The 23710-nt window shown below is 40.3% G+C and overlaps 1 protein-coding gene across 1 annotated transcript in view; it reads left to right on the forward strand.

Annotated features, from left to right (window-relative positions):
• Positions 1 to 21126, forward strand: part of MBTPS2 (membrane bound transcription factor peptidase, site 2) — a 41351-nt gene extending 20225 nt beyond the window's left edge. The window contains exons 9-12 of the mRNA XM_031060213.1: positions 956 to 1050; positions 3283 to 3478; positions 13880 to 13955; positions 15271 to 21126. Coding sequence (XP_030916073.1) covers positions 956 to 1050; positions 3283 to 3478; positions 13880 to 13955; positions 15271 to 15493 — 590 coding nt within the window. The 3' untranslated portion in view covers positions 15494 to 21126. The remainder of the gene's footprint in view (positions 1 to 955; positions 1051 to 3282; positions 3479 to 13879; positions 13956 to 15270) is intronic.
• Positions 21127 to 23710: the final 2584 nt, after the last annotated feature.

Consider the following 23710-nt stretch of genomic DNA (forward strand, 5'->3'; position numbering starts at 1 on the left):
CATAAATACAGAGTATTGATAAAAATGTATATAGCAAATGGACTCCATCTAGTTGACTATAAAACAAATGGAGAGTGAACTATCTGAGTATTGAAGCTAGAGAGAAAACAATGCCCTAAGGAACTTTTTTAAATTAAAAAAAAAGTGGTTTCAATGTAGTTTATAAGAATACTAATTTCATGGTCATTTGCTATTCAAAAATATATGTGGTTTCTTAGCCTCAGGGTAATTGAAAAAAGGTTTGTACGGTGCAGTGCTTGCACCTGTAAGCCTCAGGCATAAAGTTCCATGTCAGTGGATTGCAGGTTGTGCAGTGATAAATCAGCAGCCAGTATCACAGGCTTGATCTGCCTTGCTGTGATACAGGTCCTTACCCTGACCATTCTTCTACATCTGTGTGTGTTTAAGCGGCACAGCAAGTTAGGCTTAATTCATTTCAAGAGCATATGTACAAAGGTTCTTTACCAGGCTAATTAAATCAAGGTCTAAAACATCATTTGTTCACTGCTGCAGCCTTCAAGGCTTGGAAGGCCTTCATGATGTAAAAAGTATGTTTTGAGTCTTGGCCATTTCCACAGCCAGCCAGTGAAATCAGTACAGTGGTAGCTAACAAATTTCTAAGCCAAATATTGGTGCAAGTTAGGGGCAATGGATATGGAAGTGTTTTGCAACTTGTAATACTCAAAATAATGCAATGTTAGATCCCCAGTATCTCAAGGAGATTTATAAAGGTGAAAAAATCAGTATGTCACGTGACTGAAATCATGGGACATTCACGTGTTGGTGGTGAAGCTTTATTTGTAGTTGTGACTGAGCCTCAGCTAGACTGTGAATTAGTGTAATTCTATGAAGGCTGCAGGACAATTAATAATAGTAATAATAGTTTTACTTCATTCAGAGACTAATTTTTTCAACAAATAATATTGATTATTTGCTCTATGCCTATGTTCTTTAGTTTACAGAAGACTTGATGGCACAGTAGAATGTTGTAGTAACAACAGCCTCACAGACATTTGCTTTTCATACAGCAATAAGTTGGACAGCCATCTGGTAAGTTACTTAAACTGCTAATTCTCTTTGGCAAATCTATTTTTTTTTTTAGAATTTAATTAGTAATATTTGCCTACACCTATACAGCATACTCAAGTGTTTAAGAATATCTACAGTTTGTAATAAAGCTGTGCATGTATACAATTTTCCCAATTACAGCTTAAAAAACTACAAAATGCTAGTTACAATTTTTCCCATAATCAAACAGGAAGTCTCTGGAAGAATCATAAAAAATCTTAGGCACCTCATTCCTTTAGGCAGAAAGACACCTCAGTCATTTTCAGTATTCTGAATGCACAATACTGGTGGGAAAAAAAACTTTTGAGAAGAAGTTGAAATTGCTTATTTTGGTGTTTCAGTCTTTTAAAAGTATTCAGCACTACAGGGAAAGCAAAGCCCTGTACTGTCTGTTCAGTTATTTTGTCTGAAGGCAGCAGCACTGCTCCCTAAATTTAAATAAAAACATGCAGGAGAAGGTCCTAGAGATTGTCCAGTTTCTCAACGTAAGGGCCCATACTTAATTTTTTTTTCACTATGTTGATTTTCTTGTCGCATAGAAACCAAGTTTCTCAGTAGGATTTTGCCTTACTCCCTTAAAAAAGGGTTTAGCAGCATTCCAGTGCCTAAAAGTGTGCCTACAACAAAGCTGAGGAGAGACTTTTCACAGGGGCATATAGTGACAGGACAATGGGGAATGGCTTTAAACTGAAAGAGAGCAGATTTAGATTAGACATTAGGAAGAATTTCTTTACTGTGAAAATTCTGAGCCACTGGCACAAGTTACCCAGAAGAACTGTGGATGCCCCATCCCTGGAAATGTTCAAGGCCAGGCTGGATGGAACTCTGGGTAACCTGGTCCAGGAGTAGGTCCCTGCCCATGACTGGGGTTGGGAATGGGATATCTTTAGGGTGCCTTCCAACCCAAGCCATTCTATGATTCTGTGAAACTTCATCAATGTTTTTTAAAATATGTGTTCCATACTGACAGTGATGGAATATTTCTCTTGGTTCTTTACAAGCAGAAGAACACACGAATCAACTGTGTAAACTTTTCTACACATACCAGTTTGTTATTGTTCTGACTCTACTGATAAATATCTGAAGAAATTAAAATAATTTTTTTCCAAATCTGCTATGTTTACAGTTTCTGCAGTGGTAAACTTCCCACTCCAGGGTATTTAACCACTAAGAGCTGAACACATTCCAGTGGTTCATTTGAAATAAGGCGGTGTCAAGCAAGATTTGATAAATCACTATTGCATTGAGCCTGGGCGTTCTTAAGCTTGTGGTTGCTACTTATGAACAGGGAAGAAATAAAAGCATCAGGAAGCTTGAGACCTTGTGACTTTCAGGTGTCTTTAGACTGGCTGCAAGTTTTGAACATTTTTTTTAGTGGTCTTTGCAGTGCTATGCAGCAGTTTTTGAAAGTGTGTCTTCTCCTTCATTAGAGTAGAAGGAATTTGTATCAAGGTTAATGGTGAGGGTCTGACACGTGTTATGGGGAGTGCAATGATCAGGCTGAGAAGGTAGAAATTACTTTTGCTTTTCCTCCTAAGGCAAATAGTAGATTATGATTCCTTGCTTCTATTTTTAGAACAAAAGGAAAGGTGTCACTGAGATTTTCCAAGAGACATGAAGGGGAAAACTAATTTCCTGTTCCCTTCTGCTGTACTGTCTTTGGCCCATGTGGAGCAAGAAAGATCTGGTCTGTCAGACTTAGGGAGTGGAAGAGTGTTACAGGCAGGGGTTGGGGCACAGCAGTGCGTTGAGTCCTGTGTTCATCTTAGTTGAGAATGATTTCTTAGCTACCACACACCAGGTAGGTTTGTTGGTTTATTTGCTGAAACTTCATTTTGAACAGATCAGTCACTAGGATGTTGATACAGGCTCTGTCCATTAGAAATCACTGACCTATGTTTAGATGCCATGATTTTTTTGTTGTGCATATATGTACTTTGCTAGAAATAGTTTGCTTTTATTTTGGTACACGTACATACCCTCTCTTCCACACTACAAAATATGGAATGACAGGTTGAATATGCGTCAGGTAGAGATTTGTGAGGATTTCACAACAAAAAACTAGGGGAAAAAAAATCAGATTTTAGCTCTTCATGGGCTTGTATCAGTGAGGCATTTCTTTGCTTAAAAAGGAATCTTTTGTTCCCTTTATTTTGATGTGCTGGAAAATAGCTTACCTTTACCTTTCATGATGATTTTAAACACCCTTTGCAGTATGCCTGTCTGCCAGCACGAAAAGTTATTGAAGCCAGCAAAGTTTGTCGAACCAACATGGACTGCCATAAGGACTTTGTTCCAAGCTTTTGTGTGACTCCTTCTTTGGAGAACCAAACAAGGCTCATCAGGGTAAAGCATCCGCCCCATATTGACATGCTCTACGTAGGACACCCCATGCATCTTCAGTACACAGGTTGGTATCATTTATTGGAAGTTTAGCAAAAGCAATCTCTAATATTGTTTCCTTTGCCTGCCTGCTTAAACAAGGTCTTAGAGTGCTTCTCAGTTAATTTGTTTAAAGCAGAATCCATTTCTTGTTACAGCCAGTGGAGAGACATGGACTACTCAGACCTAAAATAAAATGTTCACAGTGCAATGAGTTATGAAGGCAATAGAAACCATATGTGATATGAGATGGTTGTTTTTTCAGAAAACTATGAAAGGGCTATTTCTGGAACAGATCTTATGCAGGTTAGTCATAGGAACCAGGTGCATGCATTTTCCTAGCACATAAATGTCTCAAAATGCTATTTTAAAATCTCTAGGGCACCTTGCTCCAATGCCTTGCCTGGAATATTAGCATGACTGGTTAAATCACACCTAATATCCAAGTATCTGTGACAGATTCCCGTGACTACTGAGCCACAAGTGTTATCACAACATAGTTTTTTTCCTGATTTATTTTTTCATTTGACTGCCCTAAATTAAGTAACATATAAAATTTCAGTTCCTATCTTTGAAGTTCACTGTGACTCTCCTTTGGGCATCTTATATAAATAAAAAGTTATTCTGCTCCTGAAGTGAGTATGGAAAGAATGAACAAATTCATCAACATCCGACTTGATAGCTTGCGTGGCATGGTGAAAATTAGCTGCAGATGGGCTTTAAGAAATTTGAAGTGTTAAATTACCGTCCCTTCCTGTGAGGAAGGTATCTGTTCCTCACAGGCAGCTGAAACTCTTGGGGTGATTTTAGAAGTACTGCCTTGGAAGTATCTCCTTAGGAAGGCATTGTATTTTTCTGAATAAGCACTGAAATTAGGTACAAAAGAGTTTTAGAAACAGTGATGAAATCTGATGAGGTAAATCCAATAACATTCTTGGATACCATATTTTTAACTAATCTATCAGTCTTTATTTTTCCATACTGGTAATTTGATACTCTGTGAGGAGTTACTTATTTCAACTTTTTTTATAATATACTCTAATTTAAGCCCAAAATATAATCTCTTCATTTCTTACTTCTGGCCTTATGCTATTTAAGAGGAAAACATTTTTGACTTGTGTGTTACCAACACACGCTACTGTATCTGATGATATTTATTTCAAATGCAGCAATATATTTTAAGAATAGAATTTTATAATTATTCAGAATTCCTTTTCTTGGACTTTAGCAATACAACCTATTGGTACTGAAGAACAATTGATGTTTTTTCCCTTTTCAATACATTGGAGCAATGGAGTTTTCATTGGTGTTTCCCACTGTAGTAATTCTGCATAAGAATTGAACCTGCCAGTCTTTCAGAAGTTAGAAAAGAATGTTATTGCATATAAAGGGGTAGTTCTTCTTTAAGAAGTTGTTCTGTAAAAATACTGTTTGCATACACGTGTAGGAGTAGAATTTTAAAGGGATTTACCCTTGGAATTGTGCACTTAATGTATTAATTTGAAAGCTAGAAGTTTAATTTTATTACCAGCTTTGCTGCAAATGTAATCTATGCTCTTATGTTCCCTTTGGAAAAACACTAGACCAAAATGATAGGATGCTGGCTTGGGTAACAAGCAGTCTGCTGTGCCATTGTAGAGTTTCATTCCAGTGAAACAACTTCTAAATATTTCAGGCTTAGCATTGCACTGTGCAGGACTGGCTGGGGCCAATAGGTTTGGTGTGGGTTTTTGATTTTTTTTTCCCCAAATGTGACTGATCAAAATGTGGTAACTGGTTTTTACAGTTAAAAAAAAAGAAAATAATTTCTTCCTGTACTGTATGAGCTTTGAAATAGGAATATGTTTTAATGAAATGCCTTATTCTGTAGTGTGATCTTTCTGCCTGCAGGAAACATTACTTTTTAGAGTGGTGCTATATTTAACACACAACATAATATGGGAGTTGTAGTACTAGTGTGTACTATGACTATACTTTCTCTAGAAATGTCACTGAAGCAATGTTTGAATAACATTCTAAAATTATGCAGGCATTATTTTCTGCTTAGGCTTGTATTGTTGTCATGGCAGTCCTGATTCATGGAAAAGCAGTAATTATTTCATATTTTCATTTGAAGGTAACTTCAGGTGACATATATTTTTTTAAAAAGTATATCTGTATTAGCTACTCAGAAGAAATAGTCTTAACAGTTTATTTCTATTAAATCTGTTGCCTCAAATTTAAATATCCTAGCAAAGATATTTTTGTTGTTATGGAGGCAATAGATACCACTTGTTTCCAGTATTTAAAAATAGCAAAATTTTAAAGAATTATAATCCTAAATGAACTTGCAGGGATGGAGATTTGGCCAAAACTAAAACAGAAGCATGATTAGGAGTGCATGTTGTTTGGGACAGACACATTAGTGCTTTTAATTAGCATTCTTTCTGTAAAAAATATTTTCTAATATAAACTCATACTGCCAGTTCAATACAAATGGTATTAAGTCTTTTAAACTCTTCCTATTGCAGGCCAGTTATGTTCTAAAGTCCCTTCCTCTGTTGGACTGTTGCTATGTAAGGTTGAAATGGAGAGTCCTGTCAGTACTGCCATGCAAATTTGCAGTGTTTCTTCTTTATCATGTATAAGGGGTTTTATTCCCTCATGTAATTTCTAATAGTGCAACATTTTTGCTTCCTTCTCTGGCCCTTGTTAGTTGGGAAGAATCTAGTGACTAAGATTTATATTAGGAATTCACACTACTTGAGGAAACATCATATCCCTGAATCTCTTATCCATCTCTTATCCATCACAGACCAAAACTGTAAGATTTTCTTCACAAAAAGAAGGAACTTACCTGGAGATCATTTCCTCAAGCTTGACCAGCCTCCTACTTCTGTTATATCCAAGTCTTTTAAAATAAAAAGGCACTTCCTGGCTTTGGACATGTTTAGGAGCAACAGCAATCCATGGTGAAGGTCTTTCTGGTACAGCCTGCTCTCTCAGTATTTCCATGCTTGTTTACCCTTCTAACTGAGGATGGTCCTTCATTGCTTTTAACCCAGGTTTGAAGGATTACACATAGAGTTCTTTAGGAGACCACACAGAAATATCTCATGCCGTGCTGTCTGTCTCCTCCATGGCATACATGCCCTTTCCCCAATGAAGAAGTTTTGAAAAGCTCTTTGGTCAACCTAGTCTCCAAGTCACTTCCAATTAAAATTGTGTCTGTTGTGAATCCTTCTCAATATTTGCCAACACCATCTAGCATGAGCCAACAAAAGAAACATTATTTCCAGGTCAAAGAATTGTTTAATTAGAGTGGGAAAACAATGACTGTTTTCTCTCACCCAGGCTCATTGCTGTTCACCTCTTCCCAGCAGTGTCTTTGAAGACAAGCCTGTAGAACATAATTTCTGTAATTCTTTTGTTATTCTTCAGTGGACAGATTTGCCCACTACCATTAGGTTTGATCCATTACAGCCACAAAATTCATTGCTTAATATTACAGTCTCTAAAGGTCAGTCCAGCAACTTCCTGAAGAGTTTCTCTGTGTTTGGAGCTTGCTTCAGCAGCAAGGTTTGGAACTTAGTTCCATTTCTAGTGGCTGTCAGTGATAACACTTTATTGTAACAGAGAGGGAAGAAGAGCAATGATCCATTCTCAATGTAGGCATAATTTCAGGTTCAGGATGGTAGTGGCCATTAGGTGTTTGTCAGGAGACAGTCAGGCTTTAAAACTACAGTGTTTTGCAGTGTGTGTCTTTTGAAACCTTTGAATACACTGGCTGTCTCAGACATTTTGCTATTTTGGCTCATGAACAGGAGTTTTGATCAGATGTTCTGATACCAGCCTTCAACTTGACAAGTTGTTTGCTTTGGGTATCACTTGACCTGTGCATACAGACAAACTGGGTAATGCAGGGCTGGAGAGCAGCCCTGCAAGAAGACATCTGAGTGTCTTGGTGAGTGGCAAGCTGAACATGAGCCAGCAGTGCCCTGGCAGCCAGGAGGGCCACCTGTGTCCTGGGGCCATCAGGGACAGCATCGCTATCTGGGCAAGGGAGGGGATTGTCCCGCTGCTCTGCACTGGGGCAGCCTCACCTCAGGTCCTGGGGGCAGTTTTGGGCACCACAATATAGGAAAGATATAAAGGCATTAGAGTGCATCCAGAGGAGGGCTACGAAAAGGGTGAAGAGTCTAGAACGGAAACTGTTTGAGGAGCGGCTGAGATCACTTCCTCAGCCTGGAGGAAACTTCATCATGGTCTACAAACTCATGAGGGGAAGTGGAGGGGCAGGCACTGATCTCTCTGGTGACCAGTGACAGGACCCCAAGAAATGGCCTGAAACTGTGCCAGGGGAGGTTTAGGTCAGATATCAGGAAAAGGTTCTTCACCCATAAGGTGGTCAGGCAGTGGAACAGGCTCCCCAGGGAAGCAGTCTTGACTGTCAAAACACCAAGCTTGACAGAGTTCAAGCAACATTTGGACAATGCTCTCAGGCACATGGTGTGTCTCCTGGGGATGTCTTGTGCAAGGCCAGGAGTTAGACTTGGTCTTTGTGAGTCCCTTCCAACTCTGGATATTCTGATACTATACAAATACTTGTGTGAAGACTGTCCCTTTTATTGAGACAAAAAGCCAATCCCTGAAGCTGTTGGTTGTGTTTCTGTCAGCCCAGCCCCTACCCTGGCAGGCCCACCTTCAGCTTTGTCCAGAGGGCTGGGCCAGCAGGTTTGGGGGTGGAGGGGGCTGTTTCTGTTGTGGCTGGGGATGGGCAGTTCCCACAGCTGCTTGAGGGCAGCCAAGGAGGGGCAGGGGAACAGGGACAGCTCCAGGATTAGATGTGTGAGTTTCTTAGGGCTACTGCAGTGGCAGGGGAGGTTCAGGTGAACTGGTCTGGCTGTCTGAGTGTGTGATCAGGCGGGCGCGTTCCTGCTGGTCTCCAGAGAGTTCCCTGTGGAGAGAGGAGGTGGCTAAGCTGCGGGTGAGACACAGGGACTCTCCTCCACAGCGGGGCCCAGACCTGGCAGAGCTCACTGCTGTGAGTGAAGCTGCTGGCACACCAAGCAGAGGGACTCCTCCAGGCAGGTTCACTGGTCAGCAGGAGGTGCCAATGCATCTCTTGCTTTCTAGAGCAGTATTACCCCCACTCTTTCTCATCCTGACTTTGTTTTGCCTCTGCCTGTCGCTCATGCGAGCTGCTCTTATCCAGGCAGGCTCAATTTGAGCAAACACTGGCTCCAGTCCAAGTAGGCTCCCCAAGAGAAGACCCAGAAAATAAGAGGCCAGTTAAAGCTGCTGACAGCTGCAAAAGCCTCAGCAGAGTTTTTCAACCAATCACTAACTTGCTCCTGCACAGCAGCCTGACTAGAAGCACTTTGTGGCTGTGAGCTGCCTTTGAGGGAAGCAGGAGCTGTGAGGGGATTGATGACTCACCGTTTTCTCCCACACCAGCAGATTGCGAGAGAGCACATCAGTACCCCAGCTGTCACAGCAAGCACGACTATCACTATGCCTACTATACAGCCTGTTCCACGACAGAAAACACTTTCTATGTGCTCGTGGGCATTAGGAGCTTGTTTGGTTGTTTCTCCAGCCTTTTCTGCAGAGCAATTCAAAGTGTTAGCCTGTCTGCTGCCAGTTTACCACTTGTGAACTTGCAGCATGTTTGATACCACCAGAATGTTCTGTTTTCCCCCCAGTGCTGGTCCTGGAGGCATACTCCCACCCTTTGGGGATGGTTGCCCCTCTGAACAGATCTCAAATGAGCAGGAGTGGGGAGCACTGCTGCTTGGCCAGTCACTTCTTCGGCAAAAACTCATCAGGAAGTTCCACGTGCAATTCTCCCTCTCTGGGCCAGCTCCCACACCCCAAGGGGATGGAGTCAGGCCTTCACAGGAGACACTTGAGCCTTGCTCTCCCTGTTTGCCCTTTCCCCAGCATTTACACCCCTTGCAGCCACTCCCAGGTTTCTGGATGTGTTTCCCCATAAGGGACCCCAGCAGGACTGCTCAGTACCTGAATGCTTTTGGTCTGCTTGAGGAGATTCACCAGCTTTCACATTCTCTTTTTCTTCTCCAGACTTTGGTAGTACTGCCAAAAAGCAGATACAAGTAAAGCCTCAGCATGGCACAGGCATGGAGGATGCAGGAGGGTAGGGAGGTTCCCTCTAGCTGCCTTGCCCAATATATGAGTCTGAACGCTAATGTGGATCTCAGCTCATGAGAGGGATCCTGCCTGGGGCTACTTTGGTAGCTTTGGTCATCTAGATACTCAGAGCAAGCTCTGGGATGGAGCTGCAGGGGAAGCTATGTTTGTGCAAGAGTCCTGTTTTGCATTGTCTCTGCAATGGGATCCAGATGTCTTGAACCCAACACACTTTCAGCTTAGTTGCTGATGTGACATCCAAGAGTAGGCACTGGGAAAGAGCCTGCTGCCACACAGCCATCCTGTGCTGACCATAGGACAGCAACTACCTGGCCATGCCAGAGGCTGGCATCAGCCTTGGGATGAACGAGTTGCATTTGACATGGAAGGAAGATTAAAAGGTAAATGTACTTTCTTCTAGCTAACTTACCCGTGGGATTATGCATATGCTTGGTGGCTGGAGATTTCTGCGAGCCGTCAGCCTCAACATCTTAAAGAAAATTGCTCATTAGTAAGCTATTGACACATTAGTGATAATTACTCTTTCAAAGGAAGGGACATTGAGAACTTACATGCTCCAAGCTCGCCCAAGGGCTCCAAACCATCTTTCTTCCAAGCTGCCAGAGAATCTGCTAGAGAATCAGCTAGAAGCAAGCACAGAGACGTGTTTCCATTGTGTGTTGGGATCTTCTGCTCTTGTGTACAGAAGCACTGGATGGGGGTCAGGTAACAACGTGGGAGCCAGGTGTCAGTGGATTGCCAGAGCTGCAGAGGACCTGGGGACCTCTGAGCTGGCAGTTCAACACTCTTCAAGCACAATGTGCAACATCCCTGGAGGAGAGATGAGCCCTTGGGATTCTCTTAACAGGAGAGTGCTCACACAGAGGAAACCCTCACTAAAGCACTGGAGAGAAGACCCCCCTAGCCCATGAAAGGCTGGACCAGTGCTGGCAGCTTACCTGCTTCCTGTGATATCTGTCGAGCATAGTTGGCAGCCAGAGAATGCAGGACCATAAAGAGAATGAGGAGGGAGAGGAAAAGACGCTGGACAAGGGCCATGGTCCCCCTTCCACCACACTGCTGCTGCTGCAGTTGGGGATGGGGGCTGAGCAGTTGGTTCTTATGGTCAGTGCAGTGCCATGGAGTTCTGTGACCTCATGGTCTCGTGCAGCCAGGGCAGGGCTGTGTGGGGGTGGCACGCAGGGTGCTCATGGAGAGCTGCTGGAGCACCATGGGGCTGTGTGACCTCATGGCCCTGGAATGAGCGGGCAGCCAGGGTGGGCCTGTGTGGGGCTGGAACTTGGGGTGCTCCTGGGAAGCTGCCCTCCCAAGCAGGGGAGCACGTCCCATAGGGCAGCCCCACCCAAGGGCTGGGACATGGCCTCTCCACTGCAGGATCAAGTACACCTTCTACAAGTCTGCAGACAATACCAAGCTACGTGGTGCAGTTGCCACACCTGAAGGATGGGAAGCCATCCAATGGGACCTGAACAAACTTGAACCCTCATGAGGTTCAATAAGACCAAGTTCAAAGTCCTGCACCTGCACTGGGGCAATCCCCTGTATCAAGCTGCAGAAGGCTGTAGTGTCTGCTTGGTTAACCAATGTAATTTTTAAAATAAGACTGAAAGAGTATTTTAATAAAATATTGCATTTAGTTGAGTAATTCTGTATGTAGAATAGGTATAAGAGAAAAAAAAATTGTATCTTTGGGGCTTTTTTGTGGTTCAACTATTTTTTTACTGCAATGCCTTGGTACTAAAAACTGCTCAAAAAACACATAGAATGTTTTGAAGAACTTCCCAGTTGTATCTCTGATAGTCAGTGGCTTATCATGCAGGCTTTCTTCTAGAAAGAGATTAGATACAATGAAGAAATTCTTCACTAAACACGGTGAGGCACTGAAACATGTTGCCCATAGAAATGGTGGCTGCCCCATCCCTGGTAGTGTTCAAGGCAAGGCTGGATGGGGTTTTGAGCAACCTGGTCTAGTAGATGTTCCTGCCGATGCCAGGGAGGTTGGAACAGAATGATGTTTAAGGTCCCTTCCTACCCTAATCATTCTATGATTCTGTGATTGACTTGACTTTCTGACTTTCTGAGCTGGGTGGTGTCCAGGATTTCTGTCTGTTGTGGTCTTCACTCTGTCATCCAACAGACTTATTTTCTCTCAGTTCCCCTAAGTCAAAGGTCAGTCTTAAGCTTTAAGCAAAAACATGGCTTTCAAGCATAGGTAGTTTGGATACTGAATAGCTCTCTGCTTGCTGCCACACCAAGCCCATTCTTTTTTTGGTTCTCCTTGCTGTCCATATCTTTCCAACCCATGGTGTGTTTGTTGGCTGGACTTCTCAGAAGAGCATCTATTAACAGAAGAAAATGTCTTTATGTGGCTGAATGGACAATAATTCTCTGCCTTATGTGACTTTAGAACTGCTTTCCCCTGCCTTTGTTACTGTGTCCTTGAATTCTTTAGTGAACCTGAAGAAGTCTGATCTCACTCTTAAGGCAGACATACTTAGCACTACTTTTGGTATGTTATGTTCCCAGTGTTCTCTTAGCCTATGGTTAAAATTTCTCCAAGGGTGGGTTAAACTGCCCTTGGAAGTTCCTTTCCCAAGGGGTGTTTGTATTGAGTGGGATTTGAACTCTTGCCTTTCAATATCTCTGTGAGGTATGTATTTCTTATGGTTATAACTATTCTCCACATAGGTAGGGAAAATTCAGGCCATCGTGGCTGGCAACTCACATCTAAAGTTATTCTTTAAAGACAGAGAGTATTGGTGATTCTCTGCAAGTTTATTCTCAAGGTGGTTTTCTAATTCTGCATTAATTTACCCTAACCTCTTTCTTATGGGGATAAGAGTCTGCTGTGCCTTCCTTTTAGTATGAAAGGCATTTTTCTTGCAGCTATCACAGAATGGTTCTCAAATGGTCCCTGGTGCTGGCAGACCCAGAATGGGTGGAACATCCCTGTACTAACATAGTGCCTTCTGGCAGGTGTCAAACTACTGCACTTGACTTGAAGAATCTCTTAGAAACATTTGACATGCAGTCTACTGAAGGTTCATGTACACCTTCAAAGACCAGTGTGTACAGTAATAAAGTATTCAAGATCATGTGGTCCTTGACACTGCAATTTTCCAGTCACTATTTTTGAGGATGCCAAGTCCCACCTCCAGGTTTTTGAGTTGCACCAAGCTATATCTTGAAGTCACCATCTGAACACAGAAGAGAAGCTACTTATGTACTGACTATGATGCCTTGTGGAGGCTGACCTAGAACAGAGGTTAGACAGAGTTAAAGAATAAAGTAGGGATTTATTAAAAGGCCTCAATGGATACACCTTGGGCAGTACAAGAGGCCAGCCAGGGCTACACCCAAGAAGAACCTAAAATGGTCACAAAATGGATGACTGGTTACAAGGTCTCTCACTTTTATGAGTTCTGGTCCATTGGCATATTGGAGTTAATTGTCCAATTATTTCTTTAGGTTATGAAGTCCCATCCTTCTTGGGTTATGAAGTCCCATCCTTCTTGTTTGTCCCTCTTGATTCCACCATTGTTTATCCTCTTGGGCCTGAGATTTGGTCCTTGGTCCCCAGCTAGAGAAGGAATTGTTTTGTCTACCTACTCTGTGAAGAGAGCTTACCATCCCCTAATGTGAAGCCCAGACCCACACACTAAAGCAGTACAGAATCTGAAAAATATAAAAATAAAACCTGAGGCATCAGCTAACTGGTATTGTGTGATGCAGCTGTGAATTCCCTTGTAGCCTTTGCCTTCTCAGAGGGACTCCAGGATTCTGCTCCCCATCTCCCCCTCTCCTGTACAGCATGAGCTCAGCCTCAGGTTAGGGGGATCTTCTGCAGGTACCGCCAGAGAAAATTTTTTCTGGCCAAAAAATACACCCACTGTGTGCACCTGCTGTATGCATGTGGACTTGCACATGTTGAAAAAGTCTGGTAACTATAATCTCTTTTCTTTGAAAAATACTGGAATCGTACAGTGGGGTCTTTATGACTAAAGATGCCTCTGAAAATATGTATTTTAGATCTAGTTTTACTGAAATGCTAATTGTGCTTTGTGTAGTGACTTTACTGTGATAGTGGCCACGTTTAAGAAAAATATAATAGCTGCACTCTTGTAAAAACAAAAACACACAATCAAACCCTTATTGAGATTGATTATTTGTCCTGGAAGAGGGTCATTTCACATGTGATTTTTCTGCAAAATTATAATCTAAAATTCATAATGTTATAACCCTGGAATGACTTTTCATGCTTTGTGTATTTTCATTTCAGTAAGTCTCAGCAGTTTTGTACCACGACAAAACTTTCTAAGTATCGATCTGCCTGTGGTGATAGAGACATTTTGCAAGTATCCTTTGAAGTATGTTTGTTCTTTTAAGGTAAGAAGGGAACTGTTCACAATTTAGTAACCTACAAAACTTCAGTTGGATGTCATTTTAGACAGGCTGCCCTAAAATATTTCTGTAGAGATTTGACATCTTTATCCCATCTCTGCATTGATTATTGTCCATTTGCCAAGCTAAAAATGAAATCTCTCACTTTCTTGTGCTAAAGAGCATATTTTTGGTCAGTGCTTTTTTAACTCTTGAGGGTGAGCCTTAACAGATGTGACAAGAAAGCCAAAGTAAGCCTGAATTTAAGTCGGGAAAAAAGAGATGTTCTTGCTGGTTTTGCAATATCAGAGTTTTATTTTTGTGTCATTATACTGAACTAAATAAGAGGATATGGCAGTTTTGTTTTTGTTTTTTTTTTTTCTTCAAAAGAAAAGAAAATAGCTGTTCAAAAGTAGGGTAATTGAATTAATTCTTGGTTATTAATGAACAAGATTATATATATACACATACTTATAGATTAGTAGACTTGAATGTTGCTAATCTAGGAATCCTTGGCCTTAGGAACTGAAATGTTTATGCATGGCCATAGAATAACTAAACTGTGTGGTTCAGTTTAATAATAAATCCATAGAAGCAGAGGAAAGGTACCACATAAGCTCCTGCTTTCTGAGAACACATCAAGGTTCACACTGCCCCAGCTGCTTTCTGACTGTGTGTTCTTGCCAGGCCGTTCAGGATGGAGGTAGGTACTGCAGTTAGCAAGCCTTTAACCAGCAGTGAAATTTACCTGCCCGTGCCTCATTCCCACGTGCACACACATGTACAGAAATCCACTCAGCTTTTCTGGCTAACAGGGAGGTAGGAGAGATAGGTCAGATTTCTGATGATATTCTAGTCATTTGCTAGGGAGTGTTTTGGAAAATATTCCTAATCATGATTTCATACTTGGGTCTAGAATACCTTCTTAGTTCGGGCATGGCATCAGCTATAACCTTCCTCCAAAACCACACAAAGCAAGCGAAGATGGTGGTTTTGCTGTCTCCTGCTTTCACTCAAGTTGTGAGGAGTGCAGGTTTAAGTATCCCAACTTATCTCTTAAAAAATAAAAAATAAAATCTGTAAAGGCAATTCCCTGAGTGGGTATGTTATGGCATAAAATTAATTTTACTCCTATAATTTCTGTGAAACAGAATGGTAGCTAGAAAAATAACCTTTGTATGTCTCTCTCTACATACTAGAAATACAATACATATATCTTTATTTTTTATGATTTTTTTTTTTTAGCATTTTCTCAAATACTTTCAATGAACCTTAACTACATTCAACCAGGTACCTCATCTCACTATCAGGAGCACTGGCAGTTATCAACGCTGTGCCCTGCTTCGCTTTGGATGGTCAGTGGATATTAAATTCCTTCCTGGAAGCCACACTGAGCTCCCTAATTGTAGAAAAACAAAACAGAGAGCTTGTTGGCTTTATGATTTTGCTTGCTGGGAGTGCACTTTTGGCTGCCAATGTTGCACTGGGACTTTGGATGGTGACAGCGCGATAGAACATCAGATATTCTTCCATAAGTTCTCAAAGTACACAGAAATAATGAATGCATTACCTTTTAAAATTTGTCCAGTACTGAGATTGAAATAATTCCCTTAATATGACACTGAAAGAACAATCAACTGATGGTTGCTGTTTTAATTTAAAACTTCATAACACCGTGCCTGTGGTCATGGGAAATGTAGTAGGAAAAAGTTGGGGCCTTTTTATTTACTCTTTGAGCACTGTATTCGTTCTGGAGAAATTTCGTTTTAAGATTTCATAGGAAAAATCAGACTTCATTAATTCAGATCTCAAGGGAATTATTTTGCCTCAAACATTTGTAAAGTGGGAGAAAAAACCAGTTTTATTTTATAATTTAAATAATTGTCTTTGTGAGCTCTGATAATTTCTCAATCACGATAGTCTTCAGTGACTTGTTTTGGTTTTTTTAGTCTGGTATTCTACCAAACTGGATTTTAAAAAGCCCTAAAGTCTGGTCTCAAAATGGGGAAAAGCTAGGTAGATGCTTACCATATGTTAATGGGGAGAGAGCAGCCATTTGGGTTAATAGTTTTCCTTTCCACCTGGCCAAAATGACTGGAGGAATGTTTTCCTCAGGATGTAGATGAGGAGTGCCAATGTCTGCTAAAAATGAAGTATGTGGAAGAGTAACAAAGCCCACATGTTTGTGTTGCTTACACTTCAAGTTGTATGTTATCGGACACAGCTGAAGTTTTTTTAAAGGCAATATTTGTCAGCAATAGCTACAAGATAACTGAAATTTAGTTTCTGAGTGCTGAAGTATGCTGTGCACAGTTTTCCTAAGTGATATGTAATGTTTGTGGTGTTTTACTCAGAAAATAATGCTGTATTCTACCTGTTCACAGTTGAAAGTGAAACCTATTGTTTTTATGGTGTCTATCTTCTAATGCTATGCATGCAATATGTACAGTAACTCACTGATGATTTTCTGTATTTCAAAGGGTAATTTTCCTTTGCTAGGATTCATTCTGTTCAAAGATAGCTAAAAAAGATATTTAGCTTGTCTTGGATATGAATTATTTAGAGGAAGAATATGATTGTGACTTGAACTATTTAAACATTTGGCTTTGCTTTCTGAGATGAATACCCACCATATCCTTGTTCTTAAATCAACAGTGGAAGGACAGTCAGTGTTTTACTGACTGAAGTATGTCTGATGTGCTTTGAAGTTCTTTAGGTTTGTAATGTTTTGTACCCAATAGGATTATATATTTCATGTCTTTTCCTCCTGTGATATATTGCCTAGTTTATCTAAACCAGGTTCAGTCAGAGCCTTGCCTCAATATAGGCTGATATTCAAACAAAAATGCTCTGGTTTGGGAGCCTAAATATTTAAAATAGAAAATTTTAGAAAAATACCCTGCAGGTTCTGCCTCATACAGTGTTTCTCATAGGAACTACTGCAGCTCAGAGTTCCTTTACAGAAATGGCCTTTCCACCAGGAACTGAAGTGGAACCTAAGCTCCCAGATCCTGGCCTGCAGGGAGCACTGAAACATCCAGGACCAGGTAAAATAGATTCTTCTGGCACTTGAGGTGAAAGCCTGGGTAATTTCAAAGGAGGGCTGAGCCCAATTCCTGGTGTTGCTGCACAGATTCTATGATGTTTGCATTTGCCCACTGATGTGTACTTTTGCACAGCAGCTTTCACACTTCAGATGCACTCCTTTCTTATGATGATGCAAGCAGTAATGAGAAACCATGTTTATTTATTTGTTGTTGGCTAGTTTAAATCCTCTTCCAGTGCTGCCACGGGGTGGGTGGGCCCTTGAGGTTCACCTCTGTGGGGTGGCTGGCCTGTGCCTCTCCTTTTCAGTCATTTCAACCCAGGCAAACTGGGACAGGTCCTGGTAGGAGAAGGTGAATCCTTCAGTCCAGTGTGAGCTGGCCCCTTTGGGGACCATTAAAAGTAAAACAAAGTGCAAGAAAGGAAAAGCAAACTACACCCTGTAAGTCTAACTTTTCATCACTCCTGGAAACACAGAGAGTTTTCAGAGTAGCAGCTCTGGAGGGCCACTCTGCCATCCCTCAGTGGGCAGGAGGACAGGAGCAGCCTGGTCCTTGCACAAGGCTTGGCTCTGAGACTGTTCCAGACTGCCCTCTCACCTCAGTGGCTGTTTACTGATCTGAGCTCTTCCTTTCAGTGGCTCTATAACACTTTCCTCTGTCACATCCAATCTACAGTGCAAAAAATTAATTTGGACTTAGAAGTTTTAATGTAGTTTAGTAAAACAGGATATTGACTTTGAAAACATGTCAAGTTTTGTATTTATTTATTCATGTTGACTACAATGGCTTGGAAGAATCCTTTAGCATAGTGCCTCTCATGGAAATGTAGGCAACAGATTTGGGAAAACCCAAAGCTTCTGAATTGGCCTGCACAAATTTCATCTGCTATAATGAGGCTGGCTGGCTGTTCCTGGTTATTTAGTGTGCTACCAAAACATGAAGTTTTATCAAATGAAGCTAAAGCCAGTGTACTTTACACAGTCAATGAAAGCCACAGTTCTACTGAGTAGAACTTCAGTCTGTGTCTGACCTCATAAGGAAGAGGGTGGAGAAGACATTGGGTCATGGCTTTAGCAAAACAGACCCACTAGTGCACTGTAAAGACCCTAGATACCATGTGTGGAAGAGAGAGTACTAGAAGTGCTTAAAAATAATTCATGAATCCATTTCTCCACATGCTAAAATTTGACTGAGTAAGGGTTGATTTAGGTATGTACAGATTCTTTAGAGCAAGACTTTAGGCAAACTGAGTATGAATGGTGACCCAGCACATCTTAGATTAGTGTAGACAAAGGTAATAGTCAGGTTGGACTGCTCTCTTAAGAGGAAGTTGTTCAGTGGGTCCATTTCATTCTCTATAATCCTGACATATGGATTACATTCTGATAAGCATGTGCCATATGTACACTTACTGGGATGATTTTTCCTTGGGTTTTGGTCATTTATTTAGCAAGAGAAAACACAAAAGTACAGAGTGATTTTTGTGTGTTGGATTTTTACATCGGTATTTCTGATGTGTGTTTTGTTTTTGTAAAAATAGTAAGTCTTTAAATTAAATCCTTCTACATTTCATTCTAATTAGCCCCTCAGAATTTTTAATACAGAATCCGTCAATATCATTTTAGGGCATATTGACTGGACTATAATACACAGCACTCTTAAAGATGGGATGGCTGCTATTATTTATGTATATACTATGCATTTTAAATCTGTATCAGATGGAAAAGTAATGTCTAATATTCAGAAATGTTATACTTAGCTTTTGTTTGAAAATTTCCAGAAGAATTCCATAATTATAATCATTGTTCTACTTTTTTTAAATGAAGTTGTTTTTTATATCAGCAAATATTTACATAGCATTTTCTGATAGTGCATGATATGACATGAAAATGGCAAACTCCTTAGCATGGAGGACGTTATATGCTCTTTGCTAACTTGGGAATTTAAAACCAGCTTGCTTCTGTACAAATTAAATGAAAGAGGCTTCAGTAGAAAAAGTATAGACAAACTTGCGGATTAGTCATCCCAAATTATGAGCCACAGTGGAAAATGTGTTAACTCATCCTTTTTATTTAGAATGGAACAACCATGTTGTTAGTTTCTCTGACAACCATGTTAATAGTTAATGTGATAATTCTACATTTGTGGATATGTGTTTATACATACATTTGTATAACAGATACATACATAGCCATAGGATGGATTAGTGCTTTTTTAGGAATAGTTTACAGTAATCCTCTATCCTGCAATATAGACTTTTGTTTTTCTTTATCCACCTCTCTTTGAATTCTCTCTATGGTTTTCTCTGGATTTAAAAACAGAAACTTATGTTTTCTTCCCAAAAGCAATTCTTTACTTCTTTATTAACAGAAGACAAGTGATGAGTTCATGATGTAACCATAGCTGCATGAGTTTTGTTCAGCTGATGTTTAAAGCATGTTTCTTATTTCTGTGAAGCCTCAGCTACAAGCATGGTAAACACAGCTTTTTCAGGGCAACTAAAAAAGGTCAGCCTTCACTCTTTACTGCTGCTGTTTGTGCTGTTCTGGAGAACTGGGATGAACAAGGCTCTGTAGAGCATAGTGAAGAAATAAGGTTTTCAGGACAGAACTCTCCATGGCAGTCAGGGTGTTTCAGCTTTCTTTTAATAAGGATATGTTTTGTTCAGTTTAGCACATCAGCAATCCCAGAATTCCCATAGCTTCCCATACATTTTACATGATGTCATAGGGTGACCTGCAGGAATATTTTTAAAATAAATTATGTATGTCTTAAAATTCAGAGCTTTCATACAGATCTGGATATCACTAATGACAGATGAAGAAGGCTTATAAAGAATTATATAGCCTAGTCTGTATTTAATTGTTTTAAAAATATGTGAGTTAAACTCTAGATATAAGTAGTTATTTGTAAAATATGCTTTCTGTACACCTGCATTCAGACCAATTTCCACAACCAGTCTTGCCTCATCTTTGTTCTTGTAATTTTGTGAGTAAGGAATCTTGAATCTTAACACAGGTAAGACCCAATATTGGTATTATTTTATACCCTCTTGATCCTGAATTTCATGTGACGTGTTCTATTGATTAGTTATTTAATGTGACCGAGTTACCTGGGATACACACCCTGCACAGCGCAGCATTTGGGAACATTGCACTGGAGACTGCCACAAAACAGCAGCTCTGTGACTCCTGGTCCTTGGGCTCATCCACTCCATCATGTGAAGAGCAGATAGCAGCATTTAAGGGCAGCAAAGGACTTCAGTTCATGGCAGCTTTATGAAACTTTCACACTGCTGACCTGGTGTGAAAGGACAGGAACAAGGAGCAGGATATGACACGGCAATTCCTTTCATTCCATTTACATTGTCATGAAACTTGAAAAGAACTTGTAATTAACATGTCAGAGCAGGAAGATATGTTTTCCAGTCCTTCACTGAATCATTCAGTGACTGGTGGTCAAACTTTTTTTCTTAATACTTAGTCATTCCGTCGATAAATATGCGCTGATAAGTAGCATGGGTAGTTGAAGCATATTTTGTAAAATGGACCTGGGTGTTTCTCACCTTTGGATGTTCATCCTGGGATGGTTTTTGTAGCATCATAGTATAATTGATCTTCATTGATACTGGTTGAAAGTTTGGAGGCTATTTCCAAGCCTATTTGGAAAATCTACTTCCAAGTTGCTTGTTAATATTTTAAATTCATCTTTTCCTTACATTACTTTGGTTTTAGATTTCATATACTCAGTTGATCTTATCTGAAGCCTGTCAATGGAATATGTATTGTTTAGAAATTCACTGTGGTTTTTTTTTTTCCTTCTACATGGCCTTATTTTTCACACTGACTCACAGCTGTGGAATGTTAGATTTCTAGACCCTTTGTTCCCACTATGCATTGTTCATGATCATGGGTTTTTTAAAAAACAGGAAAAAAAGAAAGCTTCATTTTGAAAATGTCAGCTAACAAATATATGGAGCACTGAATAATGTATTGTGATTTTTGTTTTGCTTTTTTCTCTACTTAATTAACCAAACAATAAGTATTGTTTTCTATGCATGATAAATGTATCCTGCAAATAAATTCATTGTCTGATTGTTGATGTGCTTAAGTCTGTTTTTAAAAATAAGGTAGAGTGACATCATTCCTTGTTAGTGGCAATTGCCATATTCTGTCATATATTCTGTTCTCTTCATATGTGATGCATATATTCTCTCTGGGTACCAACAAGATACACCATCCTTTTCAGTATCTGACTACCTAAAAATAATATTAACTATAACTTTACTGTCCCTTATTTATCAGCTTATCACAGTAAGTAGTAGTTGAAATATTGGACGCTGGATGTCATCATCAAGGTAAGCAAAACCACTGCTCTGGCCAGTCCTGTGTGAAGAACTTAGAATGTCAGCTCTTACAAGGTGAACTCACATATGACAACCTCTGATTCGTTTATCCAGGCCAGCCTAGAGCTGGGCACATCCCCTGGTTCTGGACAGGTTTCCTTGGGTATCCAGGTGGTGTCTGGGCTGTGCTGGCACCCAGCTCTGTGTGGGAGGGAAGTGTTGCTGTTCCTTGAGCAAGCTCATCTGGAGCCAGCCAGGTTATTTGTTCTGAGAACTGAGCCAGCCTTTGTTGCCTACTGGACACGCTGTTACTTTATACAAGCAGAGCTGTTTCAGCAATTGTGGCTTTGTTCCCAGATAAAAGATTGCCATGAGAAATGGACACAAAGCACAGATTGGACACATTGGTAGGATTTCCCAGATAGGTTGCTATGCAGTTTTTGCAATTTTCTGAATTGCATTTTTCTGGCATGAGGAGATGAGATGCCCTTTTTTTATCTCTTACCCACGTTAAAGGTAGATACAATAGCATTTTTCTTTCTGAAGCATGTAAGCTTTTAGGAGAGTTCTGAGGTTGTTCAGTTGGTTTTGAAAAACTTATCCTTTACTGTGATGAGGTATGTTCCTCTTGTAATCTGGAAAAACAATCAATTATATCGTGTCATCCTGAGGAATGTTGCCTTATTCACTAATGTAATTTCAGGGTAAAATTTAAAAAGAAACCCTGTATCTATGAGTCTTATTGCTGGTAACTTTATAAAGAAAGTGAAATATAATTCTTCCTGCGATCATACAAGTTTGAACCACCAAGCAGAAGCATTCCTAAATATCTATAGTAGATCTGTATGTGCTAAACTCACTTAAATATTTTTAAAGTATTTTTACAATCTTCTGATGTGACCTACACAACAAAATAAAATTTAAGGTTTGATTCTAATCTTATGGTGGTAAACAGATAATTCACAACATTTATGAGGACTAAGCTGATAAATGTCTTGTAGCTGGACTAAAATTTCCCCCTTTTTTTTTACCTCAGAGAGAAGTGGGTCTGGTGTTTGCTTTCATACTTTTAAGGCTCTGCTGTTGTTGAAATATAATTAGATATTCTTACCAATTATGTGTCATATTATTTACATTTATGATTTGTTCTACCTCTTTTTAGTTCTTTACAAGTATATTAGTGGCTGCATACTATGTCACTGCCACTTCTGCCTGTCTTGAAAACACATGGTCCTACATACTTTTTTATTCCCCCTCAAAGGAATCTTTCAGACTGAAAAGAAATACTTTTTTACTTTTTTCTTTTTAATGTCATCCTTTTAATTTGTTAATTCATTACAAAAGTTCCTGTCCTTTTACCTTTTATGGCTCTTTGAGGACATCTATTAAAATATTACCAGATATTTTTTTTTAATTTCCCCAAACCAACTGAATTTGATTCAGCTGCCCACGCAGGCATCTGTTGTGGTCTGAGATATCCTAAGGTGTTCTTAGGTTAAAAATCTGACTTGAAAGAACATTTTGAAACTCATCCCCCACTTGTCTCATTTTGTCTCCTGGTGGATGAGTCCCAGGGTTTCTGAGACCTACACATGGGGCTTCCAGATGTGGGTGAGACCCTACTGGAGATCAAAGACATTCTGGACCAGCTGCTGGATACTTGGAAAGGTACCTGAGGGCATTTTGTATCACGCCAGATGCTTGCACGTGGGCAACAAATCAAGCCAAACAGATTCCTTTCCTTCCTTGCATTTTTTTCTTTTTGGCTCATGAATTACAGTAGACCATGAGGCTTTTTGAGTAAGTATATCTGACATAAAACTCACCTAAGCTTTTCTGTTTATGCAGAATAGTGTGATCCAGACTGTTAGAAAAGTCAGGCTAGCAGAATACATTCACTCTCCTCCTGCACTGATCTGAGGCCTGGAAGCAGCGGAAATGAGTGTTGCTGCCTCACCTACAGCAAGAAAAAGGAAGGCTGATGTTATGAGGAAAAATCCCATCAGTCTCAGGCTGTGGAGGCACCAGGTAGAGACGAGGCATGTGAGGGGCCTGTGATCATCTCTGCCAAGTGCCACAACTGTGCATTTGACTGGATTTCACTTGCAGGAGAAAAGAAATGAGACAGTTAAAAATGGGATAAAGTCAGGGAAGGCAGTGATAGAGAGAGGTGGTTTGTTCATTTACAGAATCATTAATAACTCCACAGTAAGCATTTTACTGCTTTTTTTTTCCATTGAAGCATTCATAGAGCTGACCTGCAACTAGAACTAACTTCAGTCATTGGTAGAAACACATTGGTAGCAAGATCAGAGGGGCAATAAAAGCCGCTTCTTCT

This window comes from Geospiza fortis, unplaced genomic scaffold (genome assembly GCF_000277835.1).
Source record: "Geospiza fortis unplaced genomic scaffold, GeoFor_1.0 scaffold161, whole genome shotgun sequence".
NCBI lineage: Eukaryota > Metazoa > Chordata > Aves > Passeriformes > Thraupidae > Geospiza > Geospiza fortis.